The sequence below is a fragment of the Peromyscus leucopus genome, chromosome 1 (assembly GCF_004664715.2).
Source record: "Peromyscus leucopus breed LL Stock chromosome 1, UCI_PerLeu_2.1, whole genome shotgun sequence".
Classification (NCBI taxonomy): Eukaryota; Metazoa; Chordata; class Mammalia; order Rodentia; family Cricetidae; genus Peromyscus; species Peromyscus leucopus.
The window spans coordinates 136803782-136818652 of record NC_051063.1 but is presented as its reverse complement, the minus strand read 5'-3'; the positions used below and the strand labels follow the sequence as shown (position 1 = coordinate 136818652).

The 14871-nt window shown below is 43.2% G+C and overlaps 1 protein-coding gene across 1 annotated transcript in view; it reads left to right on the top strand.

Moving 5' to 3' along the window:
• Positions 1–14871, top strand: part of Agbl1 (ATP/GTP binding protein like 1) — an 830193-nt gene that overhangs the window by 157235 nt on the left and 658087 nt on the right. The window contains exons 8-13 of the mRNA XM_037198558.1: positions 3911–4076; positions 5016–5080; positions 11145–11261; positions 12328–12908; positions 14371–14454; positions 14674–14760. Of these exons, the coding sequence (XP_037054453.1) occupies positions 3911–4076; positions 5016–5080; positions 11145–11261; positions 12328–12908; positions 14371–14454; positions 14674–14760 (1100 nt within the window). The remainder of the gene's footprint in view (positions 1–3910; positions 4077–5015; positions 5081–11144; positions 11262–12327; positions 12909–14370; positions 14455–14673; positions 14761–14871) is intronic.

Below are 14871 nucleotides of genomic sequence, written 5' to 3'. Positions count from 1 at the left end.
CAGCGGAAGAGAGCAGAGGAATCATTAGCCATGGTTACCAGAGTTAGAATTTGCTTTATTAGAGAGAAGAGGGGGGATAGGACAGGAAAAGAGAGAGAGAGAGAGAGAGAGAGAGAGAGAGAGAGAGAGAGAGAGAGAGAGAGAGAGAGAGATTTTGCAGTGGTCTGTGAGACCAATAAAATAAGACAGACCTCTACAAATGGAGGGAGAAGATCATTTAGAGACATTAAATCTTTTCTGAGTAGATGACACCCAAACCTAAGTTATTGGACAGCTCATCAAACTAAGTTTAAGGAAAAGAGCATTCCACCCCCTAGTTGATGACCCTCAGAGTGGGGAGCTACCCTCAGAGCGGTGGAACCCCACACAGAATGTCAGATGAGAACTGCATGTGTCCTCGCACCATGGGCACCCCAAGACACCCTGCAGGGGAAGGGAATAGCATCTTCCTTGGCTGGCACTTATCTGCACCAGGTGGGGGATGTGGTCCAAGGATGTTTGGGCTTCAACCCAAGGAACACATTTCTTAGCTACACTTAACTAGGGCCGATTTCAGTACCCTCCCAGCTGATGTTACAGATATCCCAGCTATCCATCTCTGCTCACTTTCATACGCCTCCTGATCCTTGTTGTTTTCCTCGTTGTAAGTCTCTGCTGCTCATTGCTCCCCTCTGGACACCTTCCAAATTGACTCCACCTGAGTGCATGCGGGGTAATGAAGCAGCCAATGAGAGCGCTGTTCTCCTACCATCGTGTCCCTAGACTTTCCCTATTCTTTTTAAAAATAGCATTTCCCCTCTAAACACCAACATGATACTGCAACCCAATATCTAATTTTCTGTCTGCTCTCACCTCTGGGTTTTTCTCTGTCACTACTGTGTTCAGAGCTTCTCAGTCATGAAATAGCTACATTTTGCATTCTGCTTTTCTGTTTCAAGCAGTGCTTTCAGTTTTTCCAATCTTCCTTGTACTCTCTAGGCTCATGATCCTCCAAGTCTCTAATCGCACTCAGCCCCTGTGAATTTCCCCCTTCGGCTGCTGATCCCAGGCACCCCCGTCCTGGCTGGCATGCTTGCCTAGTTCTGTCCTCTATATTATTGACTGCTTTCCTGCTCTGAACTAAAATTATCTAAAAGGGCGGCAGAGAAAGAAGATGGTGACTTTACAGCTTTATATTGCAGAGAGGGACACAATGAAAAAAAATATCACACCAAAGAAAGCCCAGGCATGCGAGGGGCTGCAAACATGTACGTAGCGATTTAGGAGTTCCTTAGCAGCTCAGTAATGTATGTCTTCAATCCCACTGGTAAGTAAACAACAGGCTTCCAGCCTCCAGTTACCACTATAAAAGGAAGCTAAATGGGAGTGAAGGCAGAATCTACGTTTTATAGCGAGCGAGTTTGACCTGTGTTGCAACCTCTGATTGGTATTATATGAAAAAGCAGTCCAGGAAGAATCCTGAAACAATGCTGAATAAATTAGCCATGATGCACTAAGCCTTTCACATGGAAACGTGCACAATTTGTGGGTGAAACTCCCAGGGGTTGAATTCCCCATATTTACTGATGTTTCCACTTGGCTTTCAGCCTTCTAAATGGTATTTTTCCCTATAGAGACTTTTTACCAAGTTTTTTTTTAAAAAGATTTATTTATTTTATGTGTATGAGTACTCTATCTGCATGTATGCCTTTATACCAGGAGAGGGCAACAGATCCCACTATAGATGGTTGTGAGCCACCACGTGGTTGCTGGGAATTGAACTCAGGACCTCTGGAAAAGCAGCCAGTGCTCTTAACCTCTGAGCCATCTCTCCAGGCCCCCAAGTTCACTTCTTAACCTAGTGATGTCTCCTGACTTACCCTTCTACCTAGCAGCTGCTTCTTTAACAAGGGACATGGTGACGATTGAATCTAGGAAATTTTATTTCCTTGGAATCAATAATCAAACTTTAAGTTCATAAACATTTCCCTCCAAATAGAAGAAGGTACCCAATATGGCATTGTTGATAATGCCCTAGTCTTTTCCATTTTAACAACCCTGCCCGCTCCCCTTCTTTCAGCTCCTGGCATGATCCATACTTTTAGAATGCATGAGTTTTCTTCCCTCTTTCTATTCAGTTCTCACCTGGACCATCTCACACAAAGCAAAAAAGCCACTGCCATCAATCACCATCAGTGTCCATGTCAATGGCAATTACAGATAGAGCTGGGCTCCGAAATGTCGGCATCTTTGACATTCTTGGCTGGGTCTTTGTTCTGTTTTCCCTAAGGTTGAAGCTCAGAGCATCGTCTCCAATCTGCATCTACTTTCCCTTCTCCTTCTTTCTCATCTATACTCCATTTTCTCTTTTTCCAATACTAACAGCTTTACAACAAACACTTGAGGCCATTTGAGCAGGCCAAAGGGCTGAACTCTCTTCAACTAATTCATTTTCCACTGGGAGTGTTTCCTGCTGTGTCCGTAGAGACACTTGATTGGGACCATTTGAGCACACTAAAGGAAAAGGGGCATTCTTGATTGCATTAAGACATTTCTGTTTTGAAAGTTGGCTCGCTTGTATTTTGCAGTCTGCTTTTTGTGTGTGCAGGGTTGGCTGGGGGTTGAATGCTGGCTTTTCACACTCTAGGCAAGTGCTCTAACCCTGAACAGTATCCAAAGCCCTCATCGCTAATTCTTGTGTGTGTGTATGTGTGTGTGTGTGTGTAAGCCAGAGGTTGACATCTAGTGCCTTGTTCATTTCCTTTCCACCATAGTTTTTGAGACAGGGTCTCTCACTGAGCCTGAGGCTCACTGATTTGGCTTGGCTAGTTGACCATCAATGTCTCTGTGTCCTTAAATCTCTGTCTTTTCAGTGCTGGGATCATGGATGTGCTTCTTTGTGCTGTCTGCTTTTCTGATGTGGGTCCTGGAGGATCAATCTAAGAGCCTCATGCTTACATGGCAAGAACTTTACTAGTGGAACCATTTCCCCAGCTACATTTTTATTGATATTTTCTCTCTCTACTCTCATGAACTACCTGCAATGTGGACTTTTGAGGTGCCACGGTAGGACAGCACCATAACCTAGGCCCTGTGGTGGATGCTCAGCATCTATTATAATTTCTTGGTCTCAGAACATTCTGTATCCTTTAACACTCTCAGATTGGAGGTTCATCATGGGCATATTTCTGCACCAAGTTCAGCACATAACACATTTTCTAAGCTTCTAGAGGAAGAGGATGTGTTTTGGCCAAAGAGTTATGGGGCTACATCTGACTCTGTATCAATTTAGTAAACTTGTTTTTACATTTTTTTCACAGCGTCTGCAAAGAAAGGTATTGTCATGTTCTATCATCATCAAAATATTATATCTGCAAATCCAAGTTTTCTTTGCTTTGAGTAGTTACCAAGCAGGATCAGAACACTGGGCTTTAAGACATGCAAAGTTGGCTAATTTAGGCACATGGGATTTACTTAGGCTTTCCTTATGGTTTCATATTTTATCCTTTTTTCTTTGTATCTTTCTGTTCAGATACTAGCAGAAAGACAAAAGCAAGACTTCCATCAATTCAGCCGCTTATTCCCTAACTTGGGCAATAATTCCCAGTGACTCAGGGGTGCCTGAAGGAATGTGTCATTCCTCTTTTCCCAGGCATCCCAGAGAAGGACTTGCCTCAGATACAGCCTCCCTTGAAACAAGTTCAAGCCTACTTTCAGACTAAGTTCATCTCAGTGCCATCTAAGCAGTAACACAGAAATAAAAAGGCAGATTCTGATTAGATATTATTCTCCATTGGAATGCTCAAACTACCAAACATTGTGCAGTAAGACTTTTTACTGTCCACTTAGGCTGTGTGCATTTCATTATCAGAAATAATGTCCTAGCGTGGGGGCTGTGCACAGGCTCTGTTATAATATTCTCTCTGCTCAGACCTGCCTGGATAAGAAGAGCATGGAACCTGTGACCTGTGTGGTGCTTCAGATCCTCAGGCAATGCTACCCCGAGAGTCCACTTCCCCTGGTCACAGCCACTAGTGCCTACACCTTCCCAGCTCCCGGGAGCACCAGCTCAGGGCTTCCACAAGCTCCAACTGAAGGTAAGGTAGCAGGCAGCTTTCAGAGGAGTATTTGCAGAGTGTTTGCATTTTACAACACGTCAGAGGGATGGGGAATCAAGGAGAAGCAGTGGTTGTACAGGTCAACCATGATCTTCTAATGAGCTCATTAGAGACATGTATGAAGGAGTAGACTTTTTTTTATAAGCAGAGAGAACAAGCATTGTGCTCACTCACATTGTCCCTAATTATTAGCTGTCGTCGCTTTGCCTGGTGGCTACTGAGTGCCTGCACAGTCATTTCATCTAATTAAGAAAAACAATCTTTTCACAATTTTGTGACCCAATCTCTTTACTGCACTGTCTGTTGGTGGAATTAATTTGTCTTTTGAACAAAACTGAAATAAAACTTTCACCATGTTAAACCCCATGATACATGTTTTATGATATCGGAAAGTGTGGATGATTCGACCTCCAGGGAGATCTTAAAGTCAAAGACTCTAGTGCTGTTTACCCCACCTTCCTTCTGTGGAGCAGATTTCCCACAGTTGGAATTTTTGTCACATGGCAGCTGATACTTTCTAAACTGAGTGGATAATTCTGAAATGGATTCCTCCATTTGAAAGTTAGGGACCCAATCGAGGCACTATCTCAGTTACAATGAGTTTAGTGTGTACGTGGTCTGTAAACTTGGAGACAATGTCAGTTGCATCAATACTTCAAATTGAATGGGAGGGTAACAGTAGTGTCATTTGTGTCCAGATTCATTTTCCATTTCGCATAGAGCATCAGTCTAGGCGTCATGGCATCCTGCTCGCATATGCTCATGTGCACAGTAAGTACAGAAATCAGCAAGCAGGGATACATGTACACTTGCTTTGTAATGGGTCCCTTATTTGCAAGAAATACAAGGCATTGTGCATGACAGGGTAAATACCAGACGATGAGCATCCTCATTCTTTGGTCTCCTTTTTCCACTCAGAAGATTTTGAAGATGATGGTGAGGAGGAGATTGACAAAGACTCAGATGTGGAGGCTGTGAAAGAAGTAGGTAAACCAGCCCTTGCTTGCCATGATATCCATACTGACGCTACCCAAAAGAAAATGTATCACTTCCTGTGTTTACTCCAGCATTGCCACTCCAATGATAGTGATGTCTAGAAGGCACAGATACTGCTGCTGGGTTTGCAGATGTCATTTTTATCTTTCTATGTCTAGTACATAGTCTGTTTGTAGAATCAGGTCTATTGATTATGATCCAAATATTCTATCTGACAGAATCATGCTTAGGGTTGGTGTATTTAATAAGTGCATAGAAGGATGTTTTAGGAAACATTCAACTAGACCTGAAGTGTCTTCATAAATCCATTTTCTTATCCCCTGTCCATTCTGCACAGGGTTGTAGGCCTGTGCATTCCCATTCACACTTATGTGAATTAGTCTTTCTTACCTTGCAATGTGTGCAGCTCAGTTCCCAAAGAAGTGATGCTCCTGGTTCCCTCTCATGCAATGGTCCACGAAAGAGAGGTTAGTCAACTATTTTTTTTTTTAAATCAAAGTTCACATAGTAATTATTCTATACTCTTGGAACCACATGCTCTTTGTTTTAATGACTCATTTTGCCATCACAACACAAAAACTGGCATCCACACTATCTGAGTGAATGGGTATGGCTGTTTTTCAGTTTGAAGAACATAGTTTGTTTATAGCTTTTTTTTTGTGATAGGCAATTTAAACTTTATCATTGTTTGACTATTGACTGGATATTTCTTATTCAAGGGGTTTCTTACGCATTGTGGGATGCTTCACAGCATCCCTGTTCTCTGTCACTTGTCACCCATAGCATCCATCACTTTACCCCTAATTCATGAACCAAAAATAGCTCTAGAAACTGCCGACCACTCCTAATTGACAGCCATACTCCTCGAAAAATGATAGTTGGTCTATGAGTTATCATTCTGTCTCCATTTCTCCTGCTGCTGTATGTAGTGTTGGGTAAGTTTATCCATTTATAGTTCCCTAATTTTGTCATCTGTGGCATAAGATCCAAGAGACAGTCCTAGAGGTGAAATTCAAACTTAAAAAGTCTTCTGTACCAGCAGGATGGCTCAGCAGATAAAGGCGATTGCTGGGAAGCTTAATGATCTGAGTTCGATCCCCAGAACCCACAGGTCAGAAGGAAAGAATCATCTTTCCCAAGTTGTCCTCTCACCTCTGTGAATACACACATTCACGTGTGTGTATACATGCATGCACACGTACACACATGCACATGGGCATAAACACACACATATGCATCCCCTCACATGCACCTACAGACACAGGCAGCCCCCCATCCTCTCACATGCAGACAGACAGAAAGACACACACACACACACACACACACACACACACACACACAATTTAAAATGTTATACAAAAATAAAAGAAACAAGTCCCTCCCTCTCTTCTTCTCCCCTTTCCCCTTCCTTCCCTCTCTTCTCCCTTCCTCTGTCCCCTTCTGTCCTTTCCTGGAGAGAGGTTTTGGAGTTCTTTGTCCGAGCAGTCTCTCACCTTGCTGATGGTGATGGCAGACATCTAGGGGCTATCTCTCAGTCCCATTTCTGGGCATAGACTGCTATTGACAGTCTGACGGTCCCAGGGTTTTGTTGATAAATAGAATCATTTCTGAAGTCATCAGTAGCAAATTGGCTCTTTGCTGTGCCTTGGCCACGCAGGCCTATAGAGTACGTGCAGAATCATTTGAATAATACTGGGCTGCTGCAGTCATTCATCAATGCCACCTTCCACTCCCCTCTGGCTTGCACTCTGATAACTGGATGTCTGATGCACTGTCAGTTGCTTCTTGTATCTGATGCAGGGGGACACAGTAGATGACATGCCTGAGTCCACACAGCTAGCTAGAGTGGGAGGGGGTCCTGGTACTTTCCCCAACTCCACTCTGGAGAGGATGGAAGGGTAGGAGGGAGTGGAAACTAAACAAATAGAAAAATCCCACTGGGAAAGAAGCAGAAGATAAATCGGTGAGGGCCTGGAAGCTATTCATCAAAGCTTATGGCTGAGGAGAGGATGAGAACTGGGTGTGAATCTGAGCTCTGGAGCAATGGGGTGGCATAGGAATTAGGCTTGCCTTGGGGTACAGCAAGCCTAGGAGAGCTGTTCCTCCAACAACTAGCCTTTCCTTGGTGGACACTGTCACATTTGCTGCCGATGACGAGGACGAGGAGCCAGGCCGGTTTCTTTTCGACTCACAGAGTTGACCTGGGCCTTTAGCCTGTCACGTTCTCATTTGAAAGTTGCAGATAAATATGACCTATATCCGAGTAAAAATATTTAAAAGACTATCTTGTGAGTAGGAGGTCTGAGGAGTTGAAAGTTCTGCTCTGATTAGATACTGTCACGGTCAGCAGAGGAAAGAGAAACAGCATGTGGAGATAAGGTGTTGGCTGAGCAAACGGTGGGGAGAGCAGAGTCCACAGTGTCCTCCCGCTCTCCTTCCTCCACTTCGCTTTCCTCCCTTTTGAATGTCTTTTCTTCCTTTCACATGCTTTCTTGGTTATGATCCATGTACATCAGACAAAGTTCTGGGGGTTGGTTGTATGATACAAAAACAAGCAAGTCGTGGACTTTTACTGTCAGAGTTCACACTGTCATGAACTTGGGAGTTGTCCTTACTAAAGATCAAATTAGCACTTAGGATTTGAACAAGCAAGTGGGAGGCTGAGCAGGGACAGTGCCCAAGAGCCCCAATTTAAGGAGGAAGGGTCAGAAAATATTATATAGATTGAGGAGCTATCAGTATCCTAGGTAATAGGAGGACACAATAGCAGGTTCATCCTTACAGGAGTAGAAATAGCCTTACATGATATGGTGAGGGTTCCTGGAGATGCAATGATCAGGCTGCAGGGTCTTTGTATGCTTGTGTATGTGTGTTTGTACATGCAGAGATGTGTTTGTGTGGTTTGTGCACATGCACACATATGTGTGCAAGTATGTGTGGTTGCATGTGCATATAGAAGTTAGAGGAGAACATTTGGTGTCTTGCTCTATTTCTCTCTACCATGTTCCATTAAGACATGGTTCCTAGCTGGGTGGTGGTGGCACACACCTTTAATCCCAGCACTCAGGAGGCAGAGCCAGGCAGATATCTGTGAGTTTGATGCCAGTCTGGTCTACAGAGCGAGATGTAGGAAGGCACCAAAGCTGCACAGAGAAACACTGTCGGGGGGGGGGGGAAGGAGAGCCGTGGTTCCTTACAGTTCTGGAGATGAACTGGCAGCCAGCAAGCTCCAATGATTCTCCTGTCTTTGGCCCCTGCAGCATTGAGGCTACAAGCACACATGACCAGGTCCAGATTTTTATGTGGGGCTAGTATCCAAACCCAGGTCCTCATACTTAACATAGCAAGTACTATTACCAATTGGGTCATGTCTCCGGCCTCAGCGTCATGTCTTTGTAGAAGAGAAATAGTCTTTCTACATCAATTCTACTTTGCTGTTGTGCAAAGAAATCAGTCATTGATGGCATATAAATTAATGAATGCAACTGTGTCCTAATAAAGGCTTATTTACAAAGAAAAGCGGAAGACCACAGTTTGCTAATGCTTCCTGTAGGGCTGCATGGGTCAATGATCACACGTGGAATGTACTAGGATGCTATTTATGGATTATATGACACTTTTCACTATAGACACGGCCTTATTAATTGGTAGGGATAGTCTTCCCAATAGTTAGCCATATGGTATTCTTGTTGGGACCACCCTGGGCCATGACTGAGGGTGGGAAGCAGGACTGACAGACAAAGCTTGTAGAGACAAGAGTAATAGGTATGGAGGCCTACTTGAATGGTGCCTGAATGTACCATTAAGCCAAATCTAGGAGATTTACTTTTCTTTTGATTTGAGTTCATAGAAAAATTATATAATATGGATGGAACATTGCAATTTCTTCTTTTCCACTGGCTCAGAAATATAAACATCTATTTCCCACATTTCTTTGATTTAGGCCTTCGGGATTGGCAGGTTTTCCTTAACTTGACAAATGTGTTTCTATGTGGTAGGTATATGTCCTCTATTTTAGTAAGGATATTTGATCTAGGCTGTGGAAAGGCAGAGAGTTTGGACATTACCATTCTTGGTATGTTTTATTTCTAAAACTCCACAACCCTTGGAAAGCACAAATGTGCTCAAAGTGGAGTCAACATCACCATTAAGCTGCTACAGAATCCTGGTCCAGAAGAAAGCATAATTGCTTCTATGATTTGCTCCATGAAGAGAAAACTCAGAGTGCCTGTGAACTTTTAACTCCACATAGAGACACAGGCACAGCAGTACAGGCTGTTCCCCAGAAACTGCTCACATCGGCCATGCCCCTCTGCTGTCTCTTCTCACATCTCATCTGCCATGATCTTCCTCTTAGCTCCATGCTTCCAACATCTTCTTTCTGTAAGCAAATTGAATCAGCTCCTTGTGAAAGAATCCTTTTCTTTATATGCTGTCCTTTGTGCCTTCTAGATCTCAGCACACCACAGTGACTTCCTTTGTGAGCCTTCTCAGGGCACTCAGTGCCAACAACTACCCACACTCCAGTCTTTTCTTCCCCCAGGATAATATTTTGTTAATTCTTTTGGAATTTTATATCATACATCCCATCACACTCACTTCCCAGTCCTTCCATGTCTGCCCCCTCCGCTTTATGGCTCCTCCAACAAAACAACAAAAGTAAGTTAAACAAAACAAAAACAATAAGTTTTTTAAGTCTAATTTGTGCTATCTGTCTTCTTACTGGAGCTTGGTGAAACTCTCAGTGTCCTGTCCCTTAAATAGAACTGAGTCCTTCCCTTCTTGTCCCTCTGCTTGAAGGAAGCCATGTATAGTAGAGAGCTACACTTCCACCCCCGTTTCACACATTATAAGAGTTCACTTTGATGGCTTCTTGTTTAGGTTGCTACTTTTTGAGAGTAGGGTGGGGGTTGGGATAGGAGTAGGGGTTTCATAGAAGTCTTCCATGTCCCTATTTCTCAACAATGCATCAGCAATCATCGATAACACTGCCAAAGTAGCTTCCCTGTGCTTCCCAGTCAGCTGGAGCACAGATCATGGGCTTCTTCAACCTGGCTTCTGGTGACAGCACAGACCACGAACTGGCCCGTTTTGTAACAGGTCCTGGACCTAGACAAGGCCCTCGGAAGCATCCCAGACCACAGACATCAGCATGGCCTCAGGCTGCAGTGTAGACCACAGACATCCACTTGGCCTTGGATGGTAACAGGGACTATAGTCATCAACAGAGACCATGACTGCAGTAGGACCATGGTCCCAACCTGGCCCTCAGAGGTAGACCAGACCCATACATTGCTATGGCCTCAGGTTACAGTGCAGGACACTCAGATTAGTATGGCCTCTGGTGACCACATGGCCTACAGACCTCAACATGGCTTCAGTTGACAGAATAGTCCATGGATATACGAATGGCCCTTGGTGGTAACATGGGCCACTGACATCAACACAGACCCAGCTGCAGTAGGGCCTCAGACCCAGACACTCAAGTCTTAATGCCAATCTTGTCTCTATCCAGCATTTTCAGGACAATTACCACTTTTAGAAATGACTGTATTCTAATTATTTCTGTCTCAGTTCTCTTACTAAAAGACAAGTCCCACAGGACCATTGGACCTTTGTTCCATCACCACGGACTCTGTAGTGTCTAGAGAGACACTTGCTCATAGAAAATGCTCATTAAATGTTTGTGCATGTGAAACATCCAGACAGCAAAGGTAGCCAGGTAAAAAATGGTGAGGACAGCAATGATACTATTTATGAACAATACAAAGAATTGCTTATAGCATGTTTTATAGTTTACATAGTTTATTGCATATTTATTTCTGATGAGGGCTAGTAAATGCTGACTTACATGCTGAAAAAATGTTTATGACCTCATTCTTTTAAGTTTAAAAATATGACCTAGTACATTAAGTTCCCTCCTGGCTGTGCTAGCATTACAATCTAAAGATAAGGAACTCATGGCCTCCCTGGTAAAGAAGCAGATATGTGTTTTGTCTTGATACCCTGCAGGGTGGATTTCTTGACTGTGACCCATTCTTTGTTCTGTAGGATGATGACTTGGAAACTGATATGAACAAACTGAGTTCTAAACCTGGTCTTGACCGACCTGAGGAGGAGCTGGCACAATATGATGCTATGTGTCCCGAGCTCTCCTGTAGCTTTGAGGTAAGCACAGGTTATAGTCTACTTCTTGGTGATGCATGGTGTGATCTTTGCAGAACCTGGGAAGTCAAACAGAGGTGTCCAGAGGGATCACACTGTTCATCACCACCATTGTTCCTAGATCCTTCTGAGAGAAAAGGAGAAGGGAGAGGGATAGTGAGACCAGAACATTTTCAAGGGTCCTAGGGTCTGATACTCTAGGATAGAATTGACATGAAATTACACATTACTTACCATGGCTTGCTGCATGGGTGTAGAGCCCTAGCTCCACACTAAGAAGTAAATGAAAATTCTGGATGATTTAGGTGTGCTTCTGCCAAATTAGGAAGGTCATCACTGTAGACATATTGTTAAAGGTCACCATCCAGATCCCAGGCTTTCTGCAACCAGTACAGGCAAATGTACAACTTGGCTCTGCTGCTGCTAACCCAGGGTGCTGCTGCTGCTGCTGCTCTTGCTGACATCGAGCCTCGGACCTGCCTTTTGGTCTCTACTATTTTCTTATTGCTTTTAACAAATTATGAGTCTGGCCACATCAAAGGGCAGAGAGAGGCACACATAGAGAGGAGTTGATATATCCTATTTCACTTTAGAAAGCAGAAGATGATCAGTGGTCAAAGTTTCAGTGAAGAAAATTTCAGTTCAGTGTAAAGACTTTAAAAAAAAACCACAGAATTGTCTTCATATCAAAGGCACTGCCTGGGGCAGAGTGAAAGGCTTTCCTTTGTGTATCACTGGGGCCTCTATAAATGAGATTGTTCTCTCAGACTGTAATTGGATGGGGGGGGGCTGCAAATTTTTTTCAAACTGCATAGAATCATACTAGACCCATCCAAACCCCTGTCTGAACCTGACTTTTGTGTGATTCTGGCATTTGTTTATTCTTAAAGTTTAGGTTTTTTTTTTTTTTTTTCTCTCCTTTGGTTAATTCTTTGAAAAAGCCTCTATATCACAAGGGTTACACTTAGTTTTGAATTCAGACAGCTAGCATAAGGATCAAATTATATTATCTATCTGGAAGGAATTAATTAACCATTAATACAGACCTTTTTCTACTTTGGATTTGAAGGAATTAGAACCCAAATATGGAGATGATTTGACCCTCGAGGACACGCTGTATGCCAATCACAACCACATTCCAAGTGCTGCCTCTCTAAGACAACAGTGCTTCAACAGGGAGCACAGTTCCTGGGGACGAGGAAGAGAAGACACAGTCCACACTTCCATTCTGGACATGGTGAAGTCGGGGAAGTCCAGGATACAGCCGTCCTCCAAACAAAGGCATCTAACAAATGCGAACCAAAGTATACAACAAAATGGCTTGGGGATAGATTCTTCTGGACACGATACCTCTGGCACCCAGGCTTCCCTAGAAGAGGCCGCTTGGGACATAGAATCAATTTCTTGCCCAAGGATAACTTCCTCATTTTCCAACCTCCCTGAGCCGGAGGAAAGCAAAGAAGCTGTAGAGAAGCTTCTGCACACACATACCAAGCACATACCTTTCCATGATCCTCATCTTTATATGGCCCACGCCATGAGAACCAGATCTGCTGTGGGATTTGACACGATGGCATTTCCTGATTTCTGGGGCCACTGTCCACCTCCCACTGCTCAGCCCATGCTGGATCGCAAATGGGGAGTACAGAGGTGAGGGTGTTACTGAGTTGGAAGTTACAGATTTTCTCTTTTAAATAGTTTTGTATATGGAGTGGTTTATATAGGTAATCTTCTAACTGTTGGAAAGTGAGCATTAGCCTAGAGTACCTTAAAGCCCCTAGGAGACACATAATCTTGCCTCTAAATTGGAGCATTTATTAACCAACTGTGGGTAGGTATGTTTTTCTGGGCAGAGAATTCCTTGGATGATTCTAATATAAACCCTTGAGTCATATCCATGGCAAGCTATCACAACAAGGGGTATCATCTAGTGTTGCCACTTACTGGAACCTTTCCTGAAAGGAATCATTTCAGAAAAACAAGGAACAGAGTACTTGAAATCTCTTTTGTATTTACTACAAATCGGTGATTGATTTCTTGTTGATAGAGAAGAGTGGCATATTTCTATTCCATAGTTCTAGTGTTTGGAGAGAGGTTTTTCTCTATCACCGAGGAAGGGGTGGAAAAACACCCCACGTATTCACCAGGGAGGAAATCTGGAGATTATTCCCAGAATTCAAGAAAGACTGCATTGTCTTTGGATCAGCACAGTGAGATTAAAATTAAATCTGATAAGAGGAAGGAAAACATATTTCTCCTGAGGGAAAATATGGGTATCCATATCTGAAGCCAGTAGAGTCAAATGTACAGACCAGCATCTTTTTTAAATTTAAATTTCATGTCTTCAGCAAATTATTCTTTTGATGGTAGGGTTCAAGAACAGTTCCCACATGAATTCTTGGCTGATCTCACCTCAACATGAATGCCATGCTTAGGCTCCTCAGGCTTAAGACGTGGTGGGTGGTCTGTCCACGTCTTACTTCTGCACAGACCCTTTCCTTCTCGTTCCAGGCTTCAGGTTCACTTCAGCTCTACCATTCTCCTACCCAATGTCAACAAAATTAATTGGGAATGTGAGGAGAGATAAGAAATCCCCCTTCAACTTTTTCTCTCCCTCTTATTTAAATCTCACGGATACTTTTCTTTTCATTCAGACAGAAGGCTGACCTCAGCCTTAGAGAACAAAGTCCAAGGAATACAAATGTACAGAATAAATATGAAACAGAAGCCTTGTTGGAGCCACCCAAGCTTCAAGGATGCAAATAGTCAATAGTGGTAATTTCTCCCTCAAAACTCCCTCAGTGCAGAGGAATCTCTTATTCATACAGCCAGAAGAACTTCTGTACCCTCGCCCAGATTCTCTTGACAACTTTCTTCAAGCTATGAATCCCTTAAACAAAATCTATTACCTTCCCTTGCATTCCTACTGTACATGTATCCTTATGCCTTACAAAAGAGAAGAAAGAAGAAGGTTGGTGATGTCTGTACCCCTTGATCCTAAGGCTGGGGCATTGTTAAGCAGCTTTTTTTTTCTGTGTTTTTCTAGTGACTTCTGAGACTGAGGTAAAGAGTGGGCACTCACACTTATATTGTTTCCAATTTTGTTTTCAAGGATCAAGATCCTTGAGGATGTCCGGAGGTTCCTCCAGCCAAGTGATGTTATAAACAAAGTTGTCTTCAGTTTAGATGAGCCTTGGTAGGTGGTCTTGAACGTCCTTGGAATGGAAGGCATGGAGGAGTCTGTTAATAGGAGTTAATAGCTGTGTTCCATGTTGGTAATCCACTTTTGTTCTGAAACCAGCATGGCGACTATTCTGTTTCAAACATTAGAAGAGACATCTTATCTTTAAGGAATGTAAAACTGTGTCCAAGCACAGACATATGACATATTCACATATTTTTTCTTTCCTTAAAGGCCCGTGCAAGGTCCCATTTCTGATTGCTTAAGATTCTACTCCAAGTTTGAATCAGGAAATCTTCGAAAAGCCATCCAAGTGCGCGAGTAAGTAAGAACAGCTACAGGTATGGTTTCAGTCAGCACAGGAGAGCAAGTGTCAGCCTTTCTTACCATTATCTGTTTAGTGACCTCATATTGGTAGCTTGAAACCAGCTA